The 26,704-nt window shown below is 46.1% G+C and overlaps 1 protein-coding gene across 1 annotated transcript in view; it reads right to left on the minus strand.

The window, feature by feature from the left end:
• Positions 1-26,704, minus strand: part of LOC144504901 (regulator of G-protein signaling 7) — a 416,072-nt gene that overhangs the window by 139,014 nt on the left and 250,354 nt on the right. The window contains exon 3 of the mRNA XM_078230649.1: positions 7,041-7,091. Within this exon, the coding sequence (XP_078086775.1) occupies positions 7,041-7,091 (51 nt within the window). The remainder of the gene's footprint in view (positions 1-7,040; positions 7,092-26,704) is intronic.

Genomic DNA, 26,704 nt, shown 5'->3' on the forward strand with positions numbered 1-26,704 from the left:
GCAAAATACTGCGGATGCTGGAATCTGAAACAAAAACAGAAAATGCTGGAAAAGCCCAGCAGGTCTGACAGCATCTGTGGAGAGAGAATAGAGCCAATGTTTCGAGTCCAGATGACCCTTCGTCAGAGACGAAGGGTCATCTAGACTCGAAATGTTGGCTCTATTCTCTTCCCATAGATGCTGTCAGCCCTGCTGAGATTTTCCAGCATCTTCTGTGCAAAGACCAAGTACTTTGGTTAGATTTGTTCTTGCTGACAATCTGGTGGAGGAATGTTTTGAACTATTCTATGTACAGAACCTTGATGCTGATGTCTGTGTTTAAAAGATGGGAGGAAAATACCTCCCAACCAGGCATCTACATACTTTTGTCACCAGATGTTTGTGCCATCAGGAAAGACTGTTGCTGGCAACTTGTTCTGGTTCCTGATGGTTCTGTGGTGAAAGCTGTCCTGGAGGCAACTGAAATGTTCCATCATCTCAGCTGGAGAGTGAGGCTGAGATCACCGAATGCTTTGTCTGGGCAATTTTATAACACTTTTTCCAAGTAACAGAATGTAAATGTACATGTAAGCCAATAATGACCAATGTACATGCATCTCAATTCCCATATGAAAAAAGCATTGGAGAGCATGCAGAAGGAATTAACGCAAGGATGATACCAGAACTGGGTGTTTATAACTGTCAAGAAAGACTAATCAGGCTTGGACTCCTTTCTCTAGAAAACAGAAGGCTGAGGGGAGGCCTGAAAGCGATGCAGAAACATTATGAGTGGATTATACAGACACCGAAGAAAGGTTTTTATTGGTGGAGGGGGGTTCCAAAACTAGGGGCTCTAAATATCAGACACTGATAAATCCAGTGAGGAATTCAGAAGAAACCGATTTATCCAACAACTGGTCACTAGAATTATTATTATTAGAATTGGAATGGCACGAGATAAATTGCTAATTCAGAGATCCAACACATTGGGCTAAATGGCCTCCTTCTGTGTCGTAACAATTCTGTGAATGTGATTCTGTCGAAGTTGAGCGTGCTGCCACAGGAATACTGAGGCGAATAGCAGAGATGCATTCGGGGTAGCATTGTGGCACAGTGATCAGCACTGCTGCCTCACAGCGCCAGGGACCCGGGTTCAATTCCGGTCTCGAGTCATTGCCTGTGCGGAGTTTGCACGTTCTCCCCGTGTCTGCGTGGGTTTCCTCCGGGTGCTCCAGTTTCCTCCCACAGTCCAAAGATGCGCAGGTTTGGTTGATTGGCCATGCTAAATTGACCCTAATGTCAGGGTAAATATTTGGGGTTACAGGAATAGGGCTTGGGTGGGATTGTGGTTGGTGCAGACACAATGGGCCAAATGGCCTTCTTCTGTATTGTAGGGATTCTGTGAGTTAAGGGGAAGTTAGGTTGGTCGATGAGGGAGAAAGGAAAAGAGGAAAATGCAAATATGAAGCATAAACACAATTACAGGCCAGTTGTCCGATCTCTGTGCTGTAAAATTCCATGCATAGTCACGTGCTCACTATTTGAAGAGAATTAATTGCACATTTAAAACAGCTAGATTGGTCTATCCGTTAAAAAAAATTAGACAAGGGAATTTGTTATGGAAATGTTAAGTGTTTGACTGCTAATATCATATGGCATTATTTTCCATGCCCTGATTGCTTCACTATTTTAACGATGAACCAATTCAAAGGCTTTCAGTAGAAATACAGTTGATCTTTGCATTTTGGGTTGGGATGTCAGAATAAAATGCGGTTCCCAACACTGCATTGTGTCAGGAGCAGTCACCCAACATGGATTTTTAAAAAGTTTATTTATTAGTGTCACAAGTAGGCTGACATTAACACTGCAATAAAATTGCTGTGGAAATGCCCTAGTTGCCACACTCCGGCACCTGTTCAGGTACACTGAGGGAGAATTTAGCATGGCCCAATGCACCTAACCAGCACGTCTTTTGGACTGTGGGAGGAAACCAGAGCACCCGGAGGAAACCCACGCAGATACGGGGAGAATGTGCAAACTCCACACAGGCAGTGACCCCAACTGGGAATCGAACCCGGATTCCTGGCGCTGTGAGGCAGCAGTGCTAACCACGGTGCCACTGTGCCACTCCAATTTGGACTGGGCTGACCAATTAGTAAGGTGCCCTTTCAGCATCTTCAAAAGATTTTTAAAAACAAAATGGCCAGAGCAGCCAGACCACTACGAATGGAGACCCTCCACAGGGTGGCCCACGGCTACAGCTGTGGCTGGGTGTGTGTCGGTATTTGGGTGGGTGTGGGCTCGAAGTCTTCCTGAAGTGCTGGGCCCCCGTTCTGCCACTGGAAGGCAGCTGCTGTGCTCTTGACAGCACAGGATGGAAAATTCCAGTTAATCTTTGGTCATTTTGACTATACTTGCCTCTCAATTAACTTAACAAACTAACCGCTGCTGGTGGGTGGATAGCTATTCCGACCTAACCCAGACTCTGGGAAAGTTAATCGGGATAGGGAGGGGTGAGCGATGGTGCCAGTGAACTGGTGCGCCAGTTGACAGCATGCAATTACATGCCCATCTGCTTCTGTTCCTGATCCGATATCAGGACAGAAATCCCACCCATGAGGTGAGATAATAAACACAGGTCCTCCTTCCCTATTCCAATAATTCAGGGGCATTATAGGGAGGCAGTGGTGTAGTGGTATTGTCACTGGACTAGCAATCCAGAGACCCGAGGTAATACCCTGGGGACGCGAGTTCGAATCCCGCTATGGCAGATGGTGAAATTTGAATTCAATTTTTAAAAAAATCTGGAATTAAAAAGTCTGACGATAAAACCATTGTCGATTGTCCTAAAGACCCATCTGGTTCACTAAGTCCTTTTGGGGAAGGAAATTTGCCGTTCTTAGCTGGTCTGGCCTACATGTGACTCCAGATCTACAGCAATGTAGTTGGCTCTTAATTACTCCTCAGGGATGGGCAATGTCCACATCCCATGAATGAATAAAAGAAAACCTCACTGGGATTATTTTATAAAATAGTTGGGAGTTCTGGTGTTCTGGAAAATAATCCTCCTTAAAGCAACACCACCAAAAACAGGGTGGATGGTTAATCATTTAATTGCAATTTGGGTGTTACATTTTTCTACGTAACAATAGCCATTTCACTTCCAAGTAGTTCATTGTATGTGCAATAACTTTTGAGATTTTTAAGGGTCATATAAATAAATTTTCCTTTCTCAAATTTAAATAGAGCCCGTACGTATGGTAGGAACAGCATAATTCATAGACTAGAATCATAAAATCATAGAATTCCTACAGTACAGGAGGAGGCCATTCGGCCCATCAAGCTTGCACCGCCAACAATAACACCCAGGCCCTATCCCCGTAACCCCACGTATTTACCCTGCTAATCTAAGGGGCAATTTAGCATGGCCAATGCACCTAACCCGCACATCTTTGGAGTGTGGGAGGAAACCAGAGCACCCGGAGGAAACCCATGCAGACATGGGGAGAACGTGCAAAGTCCACACAGACAGTCACCCGAGGTCGGAATTGAACCCAGACCCTAGTGCTGTGAGGCAGCAGCGCTAACCACTGTGCCACCATGCCACTGTCAATGATATATTGAGCATAACCCATGCATAAATTTCTTGTCCCTCATAGAAAATGCAGGTTGATCTAAATGAATATGCTGTATAAGGTTCTAAATTCATTGCTATGTCTATCCCACAAAGTATTGCAGAGGAAAACCACTCAAGAGGTGCTGCACAGCAATTGCTTGCAGTGTACTCTGTTTACCCAAAAGATCCCATTGTAAATAATTCCTGAAACACATTTTGTCAAGGGTGGATGTCCAGAAAGGGACATGTGGAGGTTTCCTGACCTCTTTGTTGTTTGGTGGGATTTACATCAATAATAATGGACAGTTTCAAAGAGCAAAGAACAAAGAAAATTACAGCACAGGAACAGGCCCTTCGGCCCTTCAAGCCTGCACCGACCATGCTGCCTGTCTGAACTAAAACCCTCTACCCTTCTGGGGACATTACTCCTCTATTCCCATCCTATTCATGTATTTGTCAAGACAGCCCCTTAAAAGTAACTATCGTATCTTTCATTGGGCCTAACTAGACTTTATTCTCCTCGCGATTCTTTTTTTCCAATGTTGCTGCTTTCCTTACATTAGAACAAAATAATAGTTATCAAAAAAAGCCACGTTATGTACATTACTTAAACAACCCGTTACTAGGGCAACACAGATGTTAAGAACAGAACACTCACCACAATCCACTTCATTAGATCTCTGTGGCAGCTAATTAAGATAAGAGGTTTCTAATAATAATGCTGATATACTTGCATTTATAAAACGCCTTATCAGTTTGAAGGGCACTTCAGACTTTGAATTATTTTCTGAAGTGCAGCAATTGTCATTATGTAGGTGGATAAACATGGCAACAATCCTGTACCCGATCTTCCCACAAACAGCCATCAGATGGCAGCCCATTTAAACTTACTTATTTTCCACTTGTTGAGGGAGGAACTTTGGCAACTGCAGCAAAAGGACTCCCTTAAATAATGTCATAATATTATTCACGTTCACCCGAAGCCCGCAAGGTGATTTTGATTTGACAAGTCATGTGTCGGGGACACGGCCAAAGATGCAACTCGACTGGAATGTCAACCTAGATTGTGAGCTTAAACCTGAAATTCAGCTCACTGACAACCTCCTGATCCACCCAGTGAGTGAAGCCAATGCACAAAGCTCTCGAAATTTTATTATGCTTGATACCGGGTATGGAGGGTTAAATGTGCATTAATGTTCTGCTGGGTGCAGGGATACATGGAACCTGTGCAGGAAACTTAACATTATGGGTTAGGCATGCGGTCAACAATATCCATGATTCTTATCGGCTGCATGCTCACTCTGAGCGCAGATGTGGGGTGAGTGGAGGAAGTCAGGCTGCTCCAGTGTCAATTAAAGGCAGTCAGCACCTCTTAAAGGGCAAGGGCACTTGGAAGAAAGGATGGATGAAAAACAGCCACAGTTCCAGAAAGGACTCAGGTACATCATTGCAGCATTCATAGATTCATAGAATCCCTATGGCGCAGAGAGGCCATTTGGCCCATTGAGCCTGCACCGACAACAATTTCACGCAGACCCTATCCCTATAACCGCATGTTTTTACTCTGCTAATCTCCAAGGGGCAAATTAGCATGGCCAATCAGCCTAATCCGCACATCTTTGGACTGTGGGAGGAAACCAGAGCACCTTGAGGAAACCCACACAGACATGGGTGGATTGTGCAAACCCCCCAGAGTCACCCAAGGCTGGAATTGAACCCAGGTCCCTTGTGCTGTGAGGCAACAGTGCTAACCACTGTGCCACCGTGCTGCCCACATTGGAGGCCTTGGTCTAGACAATGTGTAAATACTTCTCTCACCAAGGAACAACAATCCCTTGAGATAAGACCTTTAGTAGGAGTCCGAAGAGGTCACTGAAAAGACCAATGGAAGGAGCTTAGCCATCAGGACATGGCAGCAATGCTAAAAGAGGATTAATAGCCTCACCAGACCGAGAGTTGTCAAACAAAAAACAATTTCTCATCTCAGTTACTTTCTCCTCACACCGACAGTTGATGGTAAGGTCCGTGAAGCTGGACTGTAGGAAGGCAATCGGATCATGGTGGTCAAGTCAGCAGTTATAAGGTTGGCCAGAGCTGTAGGTGTTGAGGGAGGGAAATGGACTAAATAAAGTGCTCTTGAATCAGTTGAAGCTGAGAGCTATGGCAGCGAGGGACACCGATGTTTAACGCTATTCCTCCTGAACTTCTTGTTGCCCACTGGTGCTCAGGGCTGGCCCCTCAGTGTAACAAAGTGTGGATCATGCAGTAAACAAGTCCAAAGGGTTATTGTCAGCCCTCCCCTCCAGCGGTTCAGGCAACAGAGGTGAACCTTGATGGTCAGCTAAACAAAAATTGTATTGCAAGCACGTCTCTCATTTTAGGCATGCTCTACATATCCGCCCAGGTTCCTGACAAGAGTTTTGAGCCAGGGCACCAGGGATATCCCCAATGAGGCAGCCTAAGAACGACTCGGTCTGAATAAAGGCCACCGGGGTGCGGAAGGGGGCGGGGAAGCTGGAGGACCTCCTCGTGAACCTGCTCCTGTGCCTGGCTTTACCCATTATAAACAGGTCCAGGCAGCGGGTGACCAAAGGGGTTGTCCAACCCGACTGTTTGCTCCTTGACCGCAGCTATATTCATGGCCGGGTCTCCCTGGAGAGGGAGCATGTGGTGTCCGTGGGCACTGACAAGGCCTTCTGTGCATGTTGGGCACCGGTGTATTATTGACTCCTTTAATTATGTTTTGGTTTAATGTTTTAAGTTTTCCTTTGCCCTTTGTTTTTTATTTTGGGATGCTTCCCCTCCACCTCCTCCCCACACACTTCTAAGGGGTTGCCCTTCTTGTTTTATCCCTTCATATGTTTGCTTTGGTTTAATTGTTCTTACTAAAAAGAAAGTTGGAATAAAGGCACAGGATGAATGAGTTATGAGTGTTGCCAGATGGACATTACTGGAGTAATATCATTTTTGAATAGCTCAGGAACTAACTCCCCCCAATTGTTAGACAATGTGGCTGCAGCCTATTGGGCTGTGGCAAATCGGCAAAACAGGACAAAACCGATAGTGCTATCTTGTCCTGATTTGCTCTGTCAATGGGGAAAGTGATGCCCACATTTGTCTTGCTGTAGATAGCCTTGGTCAACTCTCCGATACAATGGTTTGTGATGTTGCAGACATCATCTGCAATGACCCACGGTGTATGAGTTAAGGACTACGATGACCTTAATGGTGACAGATAGTAATTGTCCATGCCCTGTTTGAGGGCTCCCGTAGTCATTTGGTGCATCTCACCAAAACTTTCATTTAATTATATTGCATTGTTTGGAGGTACTTAAAAAAAATCCAGTGTCAAATTATTTTAGCTACTACATCATTTTGGGAAATATATATTGTTAACATATCAAATTATGCGTGGATTTACCAGTTTGAATCTCAATAATTGTACCTTGGTCTTCAATGTTCAGATTCTTCAACAGCCACTGGACAATATCTGCACCTGCAAGTTGACAAGAAAAAAAAGAGTCTGAATTAGCAAAAACCAAGTGAATAATATTAGTTGACCTTGCATGGCTTTGCTCACATTGAAGTCAGATGACATGCAGCCTTCTACTGTCAGATGTACTCAACTATGTGACACATAAAAGTATTGTTTCACCATTAAACTGCAACTGTGTCTAGGTTAGCTTGTGTTTTTCTTTTAAATCACCAAGATTCATTGCTTCAAGTCTGTGGTGGACCTCAGTTGTGCCTTTGTCCTATATGGACCACCGTTGTGTGTGCTTGTCATACCTGGACACATCCCCTTCCAGTTTGGGTCCTCCCCTCAGCACCTAGTATAAAGGTGGCTGTCTCCTCCCCCTTGTTCAGTCCAGGTTGGTTATATGTTGGGATCTGCTCCTGATTCTGTTGTGAATAAAAGCCTACACTTATATTGGCATATCGGTAGTCTTTCGCCTTATTGATAGTGCATCAAAGTCACCAATGGACTATTTGCTGTTGGCAAGTGAAGTTTCCAGATTGTACCAGCATGAAATTCTGTCTTTCCTGTCTTTTTCCCATTTTTGAAGTTTTGCAATATGAACCAGAATTTTACCCTCCCTTCATTAAGTCGATTTGATTTGATTTGATTTATTATTGTCACATGTATTAGTACACAATGAAAAGTGTTGTTTCTTGCATGCTACACAGACAAAGCATACCGTACATAGAGAAGGAAAGGAGAGAGTGCAGAATGTAGTGTTACAGTCATAGCTAGGGTGGAGAGAAAGGTCAGCTTAATGCAAGGTAGGCCCATTCAAAAGTCTGATGACAGCAGGGAAGAAGCTGTTTTTGAGTCAGTTGATACGTGATCTCAGACTTTTGTATCTTTTTCCCGATGGAAGAAGGTGGAAGAGAGTCTGTCCGGGGTGCATGGAGTGCTTGATTAAGTTCCTGCAGGTATGTCTTTGGGGGTATTTCCCAACTAACCCAGCAGTAGAACATTCTCGGAAGCTGACCGGCAGCCATGAGGCTGCAAGCCTCTGTACCATAGTTAAATATAAATAAACATTGCAGTTGTTATTTACAGGTGTAAAAAGAAACTGACCCAGCAGTAGACGTAGAATATGAGCACGTAATTAAGAATAGTTTTTTTTAGAAAGGATTCCCCAACAAAAGAGAACAACCACACTTTGCTTATAGGCCCCAGAACCCCCTTCCCTCACTTTGTTCCCCCTCCCCCCAATGTCAGGTGAAAACTCAGGCAAGGAAGACTGCAATATTTTGGATCAATTTGAAATAACAGCTAGTCACTAAATAACAAAGAGATTTTGCTGTTCTCTAACTTTATGAATACATCAGGTATCTGGTCCCTCTTGGGCCATGTATCAGGTTTGAGGATGACTTGCTTCCACTCCGGTTCAATGAGTTCCGAGGTGGCTGATCAGTCCAATGCAAAACCTGCAGCCATTGCCACATGCGGGATGATAGTAGAGGTGAGCAGATGAGATGTTTGCACTCTGCGATCTGCGCTCTCAGATGCCTCCACTTCACCTCTGCATGCCTGTGATGCAATCCCTTATTGTCTTTCCATGCCAGGGCAACACGGTGGCACAGTGGTTAGCTCTGCTGCCTCGCAGCCCCAGGGACCCCGGTTCAATTCCGGCCTCGGTCGACTGTGTGGAGTTTGCACGTTCTCCCCGTGTATGCATGGGTTTCCTCCAGGTGCTCCGGTTTCCTCCCACAGTCCAAAGCTGCGTGGGTTAGTTTGATTGGCCAAGATAAATTTGCCCCTTAGTGTCAGCGGGATTAGCAGGGTAAATAGGTGGGGTTATGGGGATAGGGGCCGGGTGGTATTGCTGTCGGTGCAAGCTCAATGGGCCGAATGGCCTCCTTCTGCACTGTAGGATTTGATGATTCTTGCTGAATAATCCTTCTTCATTCTGGCGGTCCCAATCCAGCAGCTCCTACAAGTTAGTGAGGAAGTTTGATCTCAGGGATGGTTCAAGGACATCCCTAACATGATTCTGCTGTACTCCTGGGAGTCTCCTTCCACGACTGAGTTCCAAGTGCAGGAATTGCTACAGGGGTTCTGGTGTCAGGGATGTGAACGACATATCCCACCAAGTAGAGTTGGTATTTCCAGACCCAATAGACAAAGCATCTGTATATTGAAACTGTCTACAATTGGTAAAACTTGTGCTTGTATATTGCCCTTTAATTCTCTGCTTTTCTCACATTCACTAAAGAGCTGTCACTGATGTTCTCCACTAATTGGTGCAATTATCATCTTTAAAACATTTATATAACTAAAGTTGTTTAAGTATAACACAGGAGTACATCACCATTTATTCCTCTGCTAAACTGCGGAGTGGAATCGCAAGTTCTGCAGACACAGGCCGGAATTCTCCGACCTCGCCCGTAGCTGAGATTTTCCAGCCCTGTTTCAGAGGACAGAGTTTTAGCTGAGTGCCAAATTCTCCGTTCCCACTGGCTGCGGCAGCAGGCTTGCAAGGCCGGAGAATCCCAGCCACAAGAAGATTTGGACAATGATTGATTTTTTCGAAGCTTCCATATTAAATAGAACAAGTGTTATCTTTGGCTGTTGCACAGAAGTACAGAAAGTAAACTTTAACGTGAGAAGAGAGAGCTTTTGAACATGGCAGTGATATTGATTAGTCTACTTACTGAGGGAAGAAAGGTCAAGAAACAAAAATGTGTCAAATAGACCGGCATGCAAGGTGCAGACTGACAAAGGAAAGACCTCAACTCCACTAGAGAGGATAAGGAGCTAATTAAATGTCCATCACTTGCAATGTCAATGCTGGAAAGTGGCTCCTTTTTACTTTGTCACTGTTGTGCTGATTAGGGTTTGGACAAAGTAGTTTACTGGTCTGCCAAAATGCTGTGCACAATCAAGAGTTTGTCGGCATTTCAACCAACTAATTGCATTGGATATTAAAACTGGCAACTGCGATCTCTATCTCTCCGTAATTGTTCAACTGGATATAAAATGTGCAGCTCAATTTGTCACTGCATAATCTGGGAGCTTTGTTACAAATTTACAGTGCTAGTATATATCTGAAGTGACTGCTGCCATGTAAGATGGTGACTGGCATTAGACTGGAGTGACTGCTGATACATTCCATTCCATGCGTGCACTGACCAAAGAGCAGCACTTTGGCACAGTGGTTAGCACTGCTCCTCACAACGCCAAGGATCTGAATTCGATTCTGGCGTTCGGTTACTGTCAGTGTGGAGTTTGCATGTTCTCCCCGTGTCTACATGAGTTTCCTCTCGATGCTCCGGTTTCCTCCCAAAGTCCAAAGATGTGCCGGTTAAGCGGGTCGGCCATGCAAATTTGCCCTTTAGTGACCCAAGATGTGTGGGCTAGGGGGGGTTAGTAGGATAAATAATTGGGATTATGGGGATAGGGTCTGGGTAAGATACTCTGTCAGAGGGTCGGTGCAGACTTGATGGGCTGAATGACTTCCTTCTGCACTCTAGGGATTGTATGAAGAGAGGTCCTTGGTTATTGTCTGTTGTTGCTTCATCCTGAGCCACTTTTTTAGCAGGAGTGATTTGCCATTGCTCCCTAATCTCAGGGCCAGTTGGAGGAGCTGGTCCCAAATCTACCTCAGCCAGATAAGAAACTGAATCCATGCTGTTACCCTTATTCTCAGCCGAACCTAGCCATCCAGCCAACTGAGCTAATAATACAAAATGCATTAGCTCAATATTTGTGGCAGCAAAAGTCTATGGGGGCGATCCTACCGCCTCGTCACGCTGGGTGATCGGTGTGGTAGCCAGTAAGATCACAAGAGAGGCAAAAAGCCGGGCTCGTGCCCAGTTTCTCACCGCTCGCGATGATGCTGGCGTAATCAGCCTTGTGCCCGGGAAATGACAATCTCCCAGTGCACAATGTACATAGTGCATTGGGAGATCAGGCACATGCACAATAGCACCTCTAGCAGTCAGAAGCTGGCTTCCTGGCATAAATTGACTCGGTCCACTCCCCCTACTGGGGAGAATCACATTTTGCCTCATTTCTTTTTCGAAGTTTGGTAAGATTTGAATTTTTCTCTTGCTGAAACTCTTCTGTTTTCACGTTCATTCAGCACTTAGTATATTTTTGCTAAGATCCCCCTCTATGAATTTAATAGAATTTTAGAATTTACAAATAGGGTGCAAATACTGATTGACTTGTACAAGGCAACAGTTTGGCCACAGTGAGAGCAGTGAGTACAAATGACACTGCATTATAGGAAGAATCTTCAAAGTGTAGGATAAATTTTCAAGGTTGAGGACTGGACAGTAATGAAACGTAAACAACCATTCTGCATTGAGTGAGGTGCCATCTTTTGGATATAAGACATTAACTGAGACCCACTCAGGCTGATATAAAAGATTCCATTGTAAGATTTGGAAGATTGCCCCTGGGCAGTATTTATCCCTCAATCAATGTCACTGTCTAATCATTATTACACTGATTTTAGTGGGAGCTTTCTGTGCGTCAGCAGGTCGCCATGGTTTCCTACATTACAGCAGTGACAATGCTCGAAGAAAACTTTATTGGCTGTAAAGTGCTTTGAGGAAGTCATTAAAGGAGCCATAAACATATACAATTTCTTATCCTCCCTAAGACATAAAAGTGAATCTAAGGAAATATGAAGAGCATCTCTACTCAAAGGCTGATAAATGTTGTGAACGAAGGCCTGACAGAGAATTGGAAGCAATCAGAATGCAGTTAGATATTGCCACTGGAAAATCAGAGGTACTGAAGGACGAAAGTTCAATTGGCTAAATGGACTAGGCCTTCCCTTCATTATTCTTGTGTTCGCGATTTATTTGAATGTATTTTTCTGTAAATTCTGCTACTTTTATATTCCTAACTTTATGCCTTTCAATTATTGATTGTGGTGGCTTCATGTATTAAGGAATTAACTGTTCTGATTTGAAATCGCAGTCTGATTTGATTTGATTTGATTTATTATTGTCACATGTACTAATATACAGTGAAAAGTATTGTTTCTTGCATGCTATAAAGACAAAGTATACAGTTCATAGAGAAGGAAAGGAGAGGGTGCAGAATGTAGTGTTACAGTCATAGCTAGGGTATAGAGAAAGATCAACTTAATGCAAGGTAGGTCCATTCAAAAGTCTGATGGCAGCAGAGAAGAAGCTGAAATACAGGAAGTACGTGACTTCAGACTTTTGTATCTTTTTCCTGAAGGTAGAAGAAAGAATGTCCAGGGATCGTGGGGTCCTTAATTATGCTGGCTGCTTTGCCGAGGCAGCGGGAAGTGTAGACAGAGTCAATGGATGGGAGGCTGGTTTGCGTGATGGACTGGGCTTCAGTCTGGACTGAGTCTGTAGTATATACCATTATTCCAGGCATTGTGCAGATAAATACAGGGTGTGTGGGGAGGGGTGAGAATGTGCAAATTGTGCCCCTTCACCCCATGGAAACCACATCAGCTTGAAGCTAACACGCTCCATGCCAACCTGGCCACGGCCATAATATGCTGCGGGACGGTGGACCAACGAGGGAAAAGTAGAAATTCCACCCATCATTGGGGAGAATGTTTGGCCCTCTGGAGCTGCCGACTAATTTGATTGGCCGCAGTTCCACCAGTCCTGGCAGCGCCAGGAAGGCATCAGTGGCCACTGCTGGTACTGCAGAAGGAATGATGTGGAGATGCCGGCGTTGGACTGGGGTAAACACAGTAAGAAGTCTCACAACACCAGGTTAAAGTCCAACAGGTTTATTTGGTAGCAAGATTTGGCTAGTGGCTTTCGCTACCAAATAAACCTGTTGGACTTTAACCTGGTGTTGTGAGACTTCTTACTGCAGAAGGAAAACAGGATCAAGGCTCATTGAGCCCCCTGCAGCAGGTAGGTTCAGGGTCATAGGCCGGAAGGGTTTGGGTAGGTTAGGCAGAGAGGTGGGGGGGGGGGGGGGGGTGGTTTAAAGGGGTGGGCTTGAGGTAAGGATTGGGTAGAGAAGGAAAGGTTGACCTAAGTGGAGTGGGGTGTAGCGGGCACACCACGATCGACAAAGGGAAAACTCCGACCCATCATTTCCTTCCATCCTTTATACATGTTCTTTTAAAAGTTTTTAAATTTATTTATTAGTCACAAGTAGGCTGACATTAACACTGCAATGAAGTTACTGAGAAAATCCCTTAGTCACCACGCTCCAGCGCCTGTTCGGCTACACTGAGTGGGTTTCCTCCGGGTGCTCTGGTTTCCTCCCACAGTATGAAAGACCTGCTGGTTAGGTGCATTGGCCGTGCTAAATTCTCCCTCAAGTGGACCCGATACTGATATATATATACTGATCACTGGAATGTGACAGTACTGATCCAAACTTTCTCACCCTGTTATTTTGCTTTGTTTTTATCTTTCTGATTAACATTTTCTTTGGCATTTATTCTCAGTTCCTTCATAACTCCTTTGTTTTAATTGATCCCAAATGTTAAGCACTGCCTCAATGTTAGAAAACTACATGATGCTGAGAAATAATCAGTCTACATTTGTTTCATTTGGTCTCATCAGAAAACAGGATTTGTGAGCATGCCAGAGCCCTCAAATGATTTAAATCCACAGGCTTTTAGAACCCAAGCATGGCATTGTGTAACCACATCAATCAAACTTGATAAATACAATTCCTTTCCTATCTTGGCATTATAATACTCTGTGACCCCAATCCTTCATCTCCACGTCTCAGTTAAATACATTATATACAGACTTTATGACTATCCATTTTCCTCTCCATCTTGTACTTAGCCTATCAACGCACCATGCTGCTGTCAGCTTTGGCCAATCCACTGTGTGACAACTTTAGTCAGGTCAGTCACATAGAGCGTTGTCTCAGGTCAAACTCTTGTTGTCCTTGGCTCCACTGCCATAGTTTGGATGGAGCGATGGGCGGTATGTCTAAACAAAGCTGGCAGTAACTCTACACCACTTTGTAATCACACAAGAAGGTCTCCAAATGCAGCAACGTGATATCAACTAAAAGTCTAATGACACCAATAAACATGGCGATGGATGGTTGCACCTGAACCTGTGCATAATAAAATGTACCTGCTGAATCAGTTCCAATTAGCTCAACTATTTATTCATTTATGAAGCCAGGATGGATTTGCATTACCTTCATAGAAATCATAGAAACCCTACAGTGCAGAAGGAGGCCATTCGGCCCATCGAGTCTGCACCGACCACAATCCCACCCAGGCCCTACCCCCACATATTTTACCCGCTAAGCCCTCTAACCTACGCATCTCAGGATTCTAAGGGGCAATTTTTAACCTGGCCAATCAACCTAACCCGCACATCTTTGGACTGTGGGAGGAAACTGGAGCACCCGGAGGAAACCCACGCAGACACGAGGAAAATGTGCAAACTCCACACAGACAGTGACCCCAGCCGGGAATCGAACCCGGGACCCTGGAGCTGTGAAGCAGCAGTGCTAACCACTGCGCTACCGTGGCACCCTTCTGTCCTTAAGAGACTTGTTTCTAACTCCTTCCCTCCTCCAAGCAAGGTAATACTATCACTGAGCCTGGCTGGTGCTTTGCAGATCACGGACCTTCCTGCATATGAACACTCATAGAACCACAGAATCTACAGTGCTGAAGGAGGCCATTTGGCCCATCGAGCCTGTAGCGACAACAATCCCACCCAGGTCCCATCCCCGTAACCCCACATATTTACCGTCCTAATCCCCCTGTTACTCAGGCAAGTTATCATGGCCAATCAACCTAACCCGCACATCTTTGGACTGTGGGAGGAAACCGGAGCATCTGGAGGAAACCCACGCAGACACGGGGAGAATGTGCAAACTCCACACAGACAGTGTGTTTGGAATTGAACCCAGGGTCCTGGCACTGTGAGGCAGCAGTGCTAAAGACTGTGCCACTGTGCCGCCCTCCCTGGTAGTAAAAACATAGAATTCCCAGTGGTTCCCTGTCTTTTAATGTCAGGAGCTTTTTTGAATCTGATGACTCTACATATATGTGCACTTTAAAAAATATATTACTAAAATCCCCATGGTGACCAACAACTTTTAAAAAGAACTTAGAATAGTTGAAAGGATGATCTGAAAGGATTTCACATTTTAAGACCTTTACTGTAACAAACAAACCAAAAGCACTTCTAACTAAACATTATTTCAGTCGGGAACTTTAAACTTTAGACTACAGTAAATATTCCCCATTTAACATTTAAACAATCAAAAACTGGGATGTGGACATCGTTGGCAAGGTCAGCATTTATTGCCTATCGCTAATTACCCTTGAGAAGCTGGTGGTATGCCACAACCTTGAACCACTGCAGTCCATCTGGTGTAGGTAGACCCACGGTGCTGTGAGGAAGGCAGTTCCAGGACTTTGAGCGAATGACAGTGAAGGAGCAGCAATACATTCACTGTGATAATATTTCATACCTTTCACATTCTTCAAACTTCGTAACTTACAACATCCACAAATATAATGGGCCGTGGGGGGGGCTTGCAGCTCTTTCTGGATGAGCCCAATTTGCATAAGGACAAGAGCCTGAACTAGCCTCAACGGAAGATTACCTTTTTGCAGGGGTGGCGCAGAGAGGAAGATTTAAACACCATGCTGGCACAAGATTTTGAAACTGGTGGCTTCCTAATGGGACCACCTAACCCACACATCTTTGGACTGTGGGAGGAAACTGAAGCACCTGGAGGAAACCCACGCAGACACGGGGAGAATGTGCAAACTCCGCACAGATAGTGACCCAAACTGGGAATCGAACCTGAGTCCCTGGCGCTGTGCGGCACAGTAAGAAGGTTACTTCTTACTGTGCTTACCCCAGTCCAACGCTGGCATCTCCACATCATGGCTGTGAGGCAGCAATGCTAACTACTGTGCCGCCCCTTGGTAGGGTGGTGGGACTGGGAGCTGTGCGTAGAGAATGTCAACAGATGGCAGCATTTTTGCAACGGGAAGCAGCGAACAGGGAGGACATTCCATCCATGAGCCAGATGTGGCAGTCAAGCAGGATAGAACATTTAGCAAAGTTGCTCACAGTAGGGGGCTGCTAGTGTATCTGGAAACTGTTTGTGAGAGAAGTGGGTTTGGCCATGGCTTTTTAACTCAGCCCTCGCATTAACATCTCTCTTCCAAATCAATCACAATGCAGTTGTGATGGCAACTTTCTTTTGTCAATGAAGCATTGTTATGTGATCATGTCAGCGGTTAAAGGGCTTATCTTCCAGATTAATTCATCAGGATTCTGCAAACACAAGAATACTGGGCAACATTGTAAGGCTGTCTCCTAGCCAATCCATCCCCACACCAACCACTTCTCTCTCCCTCCATGACCGGTTCTCTGACTCTTCCCTGGAGGTTCTGCTGTGGGATGTTGCGAGGGCCCAGAAGGGAACTGGTGGACAGCCAGCAGTAGGACTGTGGAAGAGGCCAGCCTCACAAACCAAGCAGGTGTGGCTGGAAGAGGTGTGCAGTCAACAGCAGGTCTGTGGACCTTGGATCTGGTCTCAATGACACAAGTGGATCAATGATCTCACAAGAGCAAGAAATGTGAGTGGCATCCCCACTTTCAGGTGCCAACTCAACACCTAACACCAGGATTCTCCTGCATTGCGAGCCTATGATAAAGAACTGCGCTGCTCTACTCAATATTCAAGCTGGAGGCACTTCCTTCCATTCCCACATGAACAAACAACACCAGCCTCATTTTGAGTGCCATCTCAGATCCAGGCCTTACAGTCATCCCCCACAAAGGCTGTCCTTCCATCCTCTCCACACCCCGCCATTTTTCACATTGGAAACTTTCTCTCCTTGCAAGAGAAGAGGCAACAGAACTCTAGGAAGAATCAGAGAACCAGAGGTGGTCCTGCAGTGATAGCCATCCAGACCTGGAATTAAAAATCTGGAATTAAGAATCTACCATGAAACCATTGCCGATTGTTGGAAAAACACATCTGGTTCACTAATGTTCTTTAGAGAAGGAAATTTGCCATCCTTACCTGATCTGGCTTACATATGACTCCAGAGCCACAGCAATGCTGTTGACTCTCAACTGCCCTCAGGCAACTAGGGATGGGCAATAAATGCTGGCCAGCCAGCGACAGCCATGTCCCACGAATCAATAAAAGAAATGACCCATGCGTTGGAGGAGGATGCCTTGGAGACTGGCTGGGTGGCCCAGTGCATGACCACTGGCAATGGAGGGATAGGGGCTCCCAGATAGATACCTGGTGGCAGAATTAGCAAACACACTAGCACAAATCAATCACTATTATTGATTTGCTATCGCCAAAAAATGAAATATGAACATCTGGATAGTGTTGACTTTTTAGCCTTTCGTCATGACCATATATTATGAAATAATGCTGAAGAGCAGGGATTGTGGTTGTAATGTACTCAAACCTGGTTTCAAAGCTCTGACCTCAGTGGGCAGTAGAATTACAGCTCCACTTGTAACTAATTTAAAAAATACATCTGTTTGTCAGATTATTGGTGGCAGCAATGCAATTTTAGAAATTCAGATGTCAACAATCTCATGTTTAAAATGGAATTCCTTTTAGAGGACAGGCGTTGATTATAAGATTTTTTTAAGCTTGCCTTTTACACATTTAGACAAGGGCACTAGAAAAGTTAGAATGCATTTTTGGCTGTAATTCATTTACTCCATCTTATGTCTATCAGTGTAAGTAAGTTTAAGTTTATTTATTAGGCACAAGTAAGGCTTACATTAACACTGCAATGAAGTTACTGTGAAATTCCCCCAGTCGCCACAGTCCGGGTCAATGCACCTAACCAGTCTTTCAGAATGTGGGAGGAAACCGGAGCATCCGGAGAAAACCCACACAGACATGGGGAGAACGTGCATACTCAACACAGACAGTAACCCAAGCCAGAGAATTGAACCTGAGTCCCTGACACTGTGAAGCAGCAGTGCTAACCATTGTGCTACTATGCCGTCCCTATCATCTCCTGCTACAATATGCAGTGGCAGTATACATAGGTGTAGGGGAATTTCCTGTAGTTGACTTTACTGGCAAGACTACAAACCACTTTTCTGAATGATTTGTGTTGATATAGGGTGCTTCATAATAAAGAAAAAATTTCCAAGGTGTTTAGGAGGGATGACATGGAGGCAACAAAGGAAAGATGAAATGGGATGACCAAATCTTTGGTCAAGGAGGTAGGTTTAATCGAGGAACCTGAAGGAGGACAAGTGAAGCAGCAGACAGGTTTGGAACAGGGAATTTTAAATAGTCGACTGAAGAATCTGTCACCAGGAATGGGTGAAGTTAACAGGAAGACGAGTGAGATGTATATAATCTCGGTAGAAATACCAGCCAGTGGCAATCTTGTTTGTTTACGATAACCGGGCAGTCAGGAGGGGAAGTCATCCGCACCAGTGGTTACTTTCACATTTCACAGTAGCGGCTTTTGTTTGCATCCCAGGAAAATAACTGGATTGATTTTACGAAGATTGGCTGACAATTTAAAAAGCCAAACAAGGAACTCAAGCTGATTATCAGGTGGAGCAGAGCAGTTGGGTCAATTATATCTTCAGTGCAAAGGTGCAGAAGCCATAAATACCAGGTGTGTACCAAGTTTGAACCCAACCATACGCTGTTAGCTGGTCTCAGCCAAGACCATAGTACAGTTGCCGTGGTGCATTAACATCAATTTCCGTGGCTCAGAAGTTCTCACCCCCGATGACTCCTGCTGAAAGTGATTGTGCGTCAATGTCACATGTGGACTCAGTTGTGATGATCCGTGTAGTTAAGTAATTTGCCAACTTTTCAAAATGTAGATGCACGAGTCAGTGCCTTTGACAGAGCATCTGAAGTACAGAATTTTATTTTTGAAACTTGCCCTGCAATTTTAAAACACCCTTTCATCCACCAATCAATTTTGTTACTCTATCTTTGTATTTGAATACCCTATCAGTTGTGACATAAATATTGCACACCCTTCTGAACATGTAATTGTAAAAAGCAGATGAAGGAGGATTTTGTAGATTTTGGGCTGAAATAGATAGTGAAATAACTGTTGACTCCATTATAAAATTCTCTAAGTACATTTTCTGGTAATGAACAATTTTCTGATGGGCTCAGATTGTCTGCATTAAAGCAATAGGTGAACATTTTCATTGGAATATGTTAACCTGCTCATGAGTCAATATCACAGAACACAGCAAGGTGGCACAGGGGGCGGCTCGGTGTCACAGTGCTTAGCACTGCTGCCCCACAGCGCAAGGGAACTGAGTTCAATTCCGGCCTCGGGCGACTGTCTGTGTGGAGTTTGCACGTTCTCCCCGTGTCTGTGCGGGTTTCCTCTGGATGCTCTGGTTTCCTCCCATAATCCAAAGGTGGGGATTAGGTTGATTGGCCATGGGAAATTGTCCCTTAATGTCAGGGGGATAAGCAGGGTAAATACGTGGGGTTACAGGGATAGGCCCTGGGTGGGATTGTTGTCGGTGCAGGCTTGTTGGGCTGAATGGTCTCCTTCTGTACTGTAGGGATTCTATGACTCTATGAGCAATGTGTTCATTGATAACTTATAATTCTGAGAGGAAGGAAATTACCTGTTCATTCGAGGTTATTTTTACTCTTGCATTTTCAGAAGGTTTGCACACACAAATTATCATTCCCCAGCTCAGAGTGCAGATTCATCCTCATTGTTACATCCTCAGCACTGCCTGTGCTTCTTGTTTCCAAACATTTCTGATATGTATATAGCACAGATACATCTCAGGGAAACATAAAATAGCTGAATTCCTAATGCAGTGAAGTCCAGTAAAATCCAGTCTACATTTACTGTATACATATATGTATACACAGTTAACTGTGTTGCAGGTTTCCAGATAGACCTCTTCAACAGCCCATTGCCTTAATAGCCTATCTCTTGTAGGATGAAGTGAAAGCTGCAAGATTAATAAGACCATAAGACAAACGAGCAAAGATAAGGCCATTCAGCCCATTTAGTCTGACTGACTGATCATGGCTGATCTGACCTGATAACCCTCAGCTCCACTTTCCTGCGTTGTCCCCATAAACCTTGCTTCCTTTACTGATTAAAAATTTATCGATCTCAGCCTTGAATATATTTAACAACCCAGCCATCTGCATTCCTCTGCAGTAAAGAATTCCACAGATTCGCGACCCTCCGAGAGAAAGAATTGCTGCTCCTCTCTGTCTGAAATGGGCGACCCCCTTACTTGGAGGTTATGCCCTCTTGTCCTAGGCCCTCCCACGAAGGTAAAAAAACCTCTCGGCATTTACGCTGCCAACAAGTCCCCCAATGACTGATCATCACCACAAATTTATACAGAAGCATCTCCCTGTTTGCCGGGCTACTGTGGTCAGTGTATATTATTGATTGTTTGGGCGGTATTTTCCCATCTGGTCCGCTACAGGAACGTTAGCAGGCAGGGGAGGGCAGACCACGTAAAAGCGGCACGGTAGCACAGTGGTTAGCACTGCTGCTTCACAGCTCCAGGGTCCCGGGTTCGATTCCCGGCTCGGGTCACTGTCTGTGTGGAGTTTGCACATTCTCCTCGTGTCTGCGTGGGTTTTCTCCGGGTGCTCCGGTTTCCTCCCACAGTCCAAAGATGTGCGGGTTAGGTTGATTGGCCAGGTTAAAAAAATTGCCCCTTAGAGTCCTGGGATGTGTAGGTTAGAGGGATTAGCGGGTAAAATATGTGGGGTTAGGGCCTGGGTGGGATTGTGGTCGGTGCAGACTCGATGGGCCGAATGGCCTCCTTCTGCACTGTAGGGTTTCTATGATTTCTATTCTATGATTCTAAGCCCATTGACCTCAGAAGGGATTTTTCAATCTTGGGGCGAGCCCGGCTGGAAAATCCCACCCTTTGACTATGTTTTCTTTAAACCTTGGCGACACGGTGGCACAGTGGTTAGCACTGCTGCCTCACAGCGCCAGAGGCCTGGGTTCGATTCCCGGCTTGGGTCACTGTCTGGGCACAGTCGGCACGTTCTCCCCGTGTCTGTGTGGATTTCCTCTGGGTATTTTGGTTTCCTCCCGCGGTCCGAAAGACATGCTGGTTAAGCGCATTGGCTGTGGTAAATTCTCCCTCAGTGTACCCGAACAGGCGCCGGAGTGTGGCGAATAGGGGACTTTCACAGTAACTTCATTGCAGTGTTAATGTAAGCCTACTTGTGACACTAATAAATAAACTTAAACTTAAAACAACCAGATAGAGCGCAATGCCCTTTTCCCGGTTTCCATCATCCTAACCTCCTGTGTCGGATTGGAACAGGGTATTTGATCTTCTTTAGAAACATCATCTGCTAAAAATATAAAATTAAACCACTCGATCCATATATTTATTTATTTTTAATGCTAACTACGTATAGATGTGAGAATATATTAGAAGTATACCGACTACAGAGCAAAGTCAGTGCTTGGCACGAGACCAGTCAGAATATCTAACTTTGCAGATTTAATCATAACAGCAGATGCCCACCTCAGTTGGAAGCTTATTAAAACTTGATAACAGTTAATTACAAATCCTTTTTTAAAAATTGGCAGATATTTAATTTTCACTTTCCCATTTGATTATGCACAAAGGGAATCAGTCTATAATAACGTGCTTGTTTGATGCTTCACACAAACATTTGCAACCAATGACTGATTTTCTCAGTGGAGTTCGGTGTACAAGTCAACACTAAATATGTTGTCATCGCCTGGCGAAGGTATGTGAGTGTGATGCAATATGACTTCGCTATCACAAGTACAAATTATTTGCACTTCATGTCTGGCAATTCATCTTTTTGAAGGGAAGTTCGACCCTGTATGAGAGACATTAAAACTGGGAAGCTATTGCAAATCATGCTAGTTTATGAAGCTAAAGCAATCATACGATCCTAGAACCCAGACAGTAGGGAAGGAGGCTATTCGGCCCATCAAGTCTGCACTGACTCAGTGGGTGGCATTTTACGGCCTCGCTCGTCCTGAAACCGTAAAATCCTGCCCGAGGTCAACGGACCTTCCCATTCTCCGCCCCTCACCCAATCTGATTCCCGTGGTGGGCAGGGAGGTGAGATTCTGGCCAGCATCTTACCCACCCCCCTGTCCTATCGCCATTACCTCACACATGGCTAATCTACCGAACCGACACACCTTGGGACACTAAGGGGCAATTTAACCTAACCTGCCCACCTTTGGAATGTGGGAGGAAGCCAGAGCATCTGGAGGAGGCCCACACAGACACGAGGATTGCACATTCTCCCTGTGCCTGCGTGGGTTTCCTCCCACATTCTGAAAGACGTGCTGGTTAGGTGCATTGACCCACACAGGTGCCGGAGTGTGGCGCCTAGGGGAATTTCACAGTAACTTCATTGCAGCGTTAATGTAAGCCTTACTTGTGACTAATACATAAACTTTAAAACTCACAATTGGTGCATACATTCAATCTGAGTTTTGCAAAGGCCCTTCCATCTTCGGACAGCACATGAAAGTTCTTGCAGGAGATCAGCCAGGAAGAAGATCCTGATTATAGCTGATGGGAGACAGGCAAATAGTCCAATAACAGGACACAAAGATGGCCAACCAGCTGAATGCACACTGCCAACAATGCTAAAAATAAAATGAATGATTTCATTAGGGCTGCTAAGGGAAGACCTCTATTCATAACGTTTAGTCTCATCTCAGCCATGGGCCGCCTGTACCCCAGACACTCCTTGTGGTGAACCATCGTTGGTTCCCACTAGATAGTACTAAGCCAGGGTCTGGCCAGTACTACAAGTATGTATATATGTTGCTGTTGGGGTTAGGGATGGGTTGTTCTACTTGTTGCTGTTGGGGTTAGGGTTGGGCTGTTACACCTTGTATTATAGTTATTGTGGTACATCCCAGTCGGGCTCCGCCTCCTGGGAGAGGTATAAAGGTCACTGCTCTGTCTGGGACCCCTCAGTCTGGGATCGTGTATATAATTAGTAGCTGCATTGTTACAGCAAATAAAAGCCTTTATTTCCTGAGCATCAAGCCTCGTGTGTGATAACGCGCATCAATCCTGCACCCTTTCACTTCGCAACAACGTACAGCAGCAAAATACCATTTACAGCTTATTGCGTACTAACTAGCACCAGCTACTGATCAATAAAACCTTTCCCCTCACTTTCTCATACCTGTGGCTTCATTCATGCTCCACATAAATGACACCACGCCAATTAACATACCCTCCAGTGGGCCATACACTCCCCATCGTGTTGCAGAAGACAGACAGATGGTGACACTGGAGGCTATGTTCCACTGGGTGTTTCGCCATCCTACTCTCCACTTCCCTTCTCACTGGGCTCTCTCCCTCATCAACTCTCCATCGCAACCAGGTACTGCACTGAGCTGCTATTCACTTGTTTCTGACAACCCTTTCTGCAAAGTTCTGACCCTTGGCCCTCTCTCCTCTTTCCAGCTCCTTTGTATCAAGCTCAGGTGACAGCATGGACCCTAGCCCGATCCTCAACAGCCTCTGGGCCCACCTGCAGGTGCCGTGATGATTGAACTAAATCGAGCCCAACATTCTTGTCCCGTAAGTTTAAGTTTAAGTTTCAAGTTTATTTATTAATGTCACAAGTAGGCTTACATTAACACTGCAATGAAGTTACTGTGAAAATCCCCTAGTCGCCACACTCCGGCGCCTGTTCGGGCACACTGAGGGAGGGAGAATTTCGCACGGCCAACGCACCTAACCAGCACGTCTTTCAGACTGTGGGAGTGTGGTGAACCATTGTTGGTTCCCACCAGGTAGTGCTGAGCCATGGTCTGGCCAGTACTATGAGTCTGTAGATATGTTACTGCTGGGGTTAGGGTTGGGCTGTTCTACCTGTTAATATAGTCCTTATGGTACACCCCAGTTGGCTCTGCCTCCTGGGAGAGGTATAAAGGTCACTGCTCTGCCTGGTGACCCTTTAGTCTGGGATCGTATACTGTATATAGTAGCTCTGTTATTGTTGGCAATAAAAGCCTTTATTTCCCGAGTACATCCAGCCTCTCATGTGTTATATCGCGCATCAATTTTATTGCCAACAAGTAAATTCTTTTTTTTTGAAAAAAAAACGACAAAAGAAAATATGGAGCAAATGCTTAAACCCGAACGGCTTACGTTGGACCCACGTGCGGCGGGAGCATCGAACACTTTCGACCACTGGTTGAAGTGTTTCCAGGATTACCTCGACGCCTCCACAGCGGTCACCGACAACGCCGACAGACTCCGGGTCCTCCACACGAGGGTAAGCAATGCTGTATACCTAGCGATCCGTGGGGCCACCGACTACAAAGGGGCCCTCGAGCTTCTCAAGAAGCGATACAACAAACCGCCGAATGAGATCCATGCTCGATACCTTCTAGCCACTCGACGGCGGCAGCCCGGCGAAACGACGGAACAGTGCGCGTGTGAGCTTCAGCAGCTAGCCAGAGCCTGCAACTGCAAGTCAGTGTCGGCAGACCAGTACATGAACGACCTAGCTCGAGATGCGTTCGTGGCGGGAATCGGCTCGTCGTACATCCGCCTCCGGCTGTTGGAGCAAGGTAACCTCGATCTCACTAAAACCATAGAGTTAGCTGACGCTCTAGAAACGGCCTCCAAAAGTCTGGCGATGTACCCCGACGACCACGTGGAGACAGTGTGGCAGGGGCAGTCACAAACTCCACTTCATTCAGCGGGACCGAAAAACTGCGCGATTGCGTTCCCACCCTCGGACCTGACGACGGCAGCAGCTCCAGGTGGCCCGCGGTGTTACTTCTGTGGGGGGGTGAAACACCCTCGGCAGGGATGTCCAGCTAAAGCGGTGTTGTGCTCCGCCTGCGGCAAGAAGGGGCATTACTCCAGAGTATGCCGGTCCAAACCTCCATCCAAGAACAGCAGTGCGGCGTGTGACTCCCCAGAGCCGGCCTCCTTGTCTTCCGCACCTTCAAGATCTTCTACCACGTGCGATTCCAGGATGTCGCCATTCCGAACGACGGAGTCGCAAGACACGTGCGACCTGCAGGGGCCGCAGGTTTTGGCGCCAACGTCCACGTGCGACCTATGGGGGCAGCCATTTTGGTCGGCACCAACCGCGAATGACCAGCAGGGGTCGTCATCAACCATCTCAGCTGCCTGCAGTTGCACCCACGAACCAACGGTGGCGTCGATCATCCTGGACCAGGACAAGCCTCACAGACTCGACAAGTCCATGATGGACATACAGGTAAACGGACGCCCGATTTATTGTTTGTTTGACAGCGGGAGCACGGAGAGCTTCATTCACCCAGACACCGTGAAGCGGTGTGGTCTCCAGACTCGGACTGTCAAGCAGACAATTTTGATGGCGTCAAGGTCCCGGTCTGTCACCGTGCTTGGGAGCTGCGTGGTCACCCTGACGGTGCAGGGCACGGTTTACGAGAACTTCAGGCTCCTTGTGTTACCGCACCTTTGCGCGCCAATACTCCTAGGACTAGATTTTATGGTCCACTTGAAGAGTGTAACCCTGCAGTACGATGGGCCACTCCCTCCGCTTTCAGTGGGAGACCCGCAGCCTCAAAATTGCCCAACGCGCTCCACATGTAGTCTCTCAACGCTTAGGATTACCACACCCTCCTTATTCCAGAATCTCGTGCCAGGCTGCAAGCCCATCGCAACAAAGAGCAGGCGTTACAGCGCTGAGGATCGGATCTTCATTCGATCTGAAGTTCAGCGGCTCCTCAAGGAAGGGATCATCCAACCTAGCGCTAGTCCTTGGAGAGCGCAAGTCGTGGTGGTTAAGAATGGGAACAAACCCCGGATGGTCATAGACTATAGTCAGACCATTAACAGATACACGCAGCTGGATGCGTATCCCCTCCCGCGCATATCTGACATGGTCAACCAGATTGCGCAGTACCGGGTTATCACCAGCTCCCCATTCGCCCAGAGGACCGACAATACACGGCCTTTGAGGCGGATGGTCGCCTGTACCATTTTTTAAGGGTTCCTTTTGGTGTCACGAATGGGGTCTCGGTCTTCCAGCGTGCTATGGACTGAATGGTGGACCAGAACGGGCTGAGGGCTACCTTCCCGTACCTGGATAACGTCACCATCTGCGGCCATGACCAGCAGGACCATGATGCCAACCTTCTTAGATTCTTACGCACTGCATCTCGCCTGAATCTGACCTACAACAGGGAGAAGTGTGTCTTTCGCACGCGCCGCCTAGCTATCCTCAGATACGTGGTGGAAAACGGGGTCTTTGGCCCTGATCCAGACCGTATGCGTCCTCTCCTCGAACTTCCCCTGCCCACTAGCGTCAAAGCTCTGAGAAGATGTTTAGGCTTCTTCTCATACTATGCACAGTGGGTTCCCAATTACGCGGACAAAGCCCGTCCGCTCATCAAGTCTACCTCTTTTCCCCTAGCAACAGAGGCTCGCTTAGCCTTTGCAAGAATAAAAGCCGACATCGCGAAAGCCACGATGCACGCTATCGATGAGTCCATCCCCTTCCAGGTGGAGAGTGATGCATCTGATTTCGCCCTGGCCGCCACACTTAACCAGGCGGGCAGGCCCGTCGCCTTTTTCTCTCGCACCCTCCAAGGCCCTGAAATTCGACATTCGGCGGTGGAAAAGGAGGCCCAGGTCATTGTGGAG

This window comes from Mustelus asterias, chromosome 15 (genome assembly GCF_964213995.1).
Source record: "Mustelus asterias chromosome 15, sMusAst1.hap1.1, whole genome shotgun sequence".
Lineage (NCBI taxonomy): Eukaryota > Metazoa > Chordata > Chondrichthyes > Carcharhiniformes > Triakidae > Mustelus > Mustelus asterias.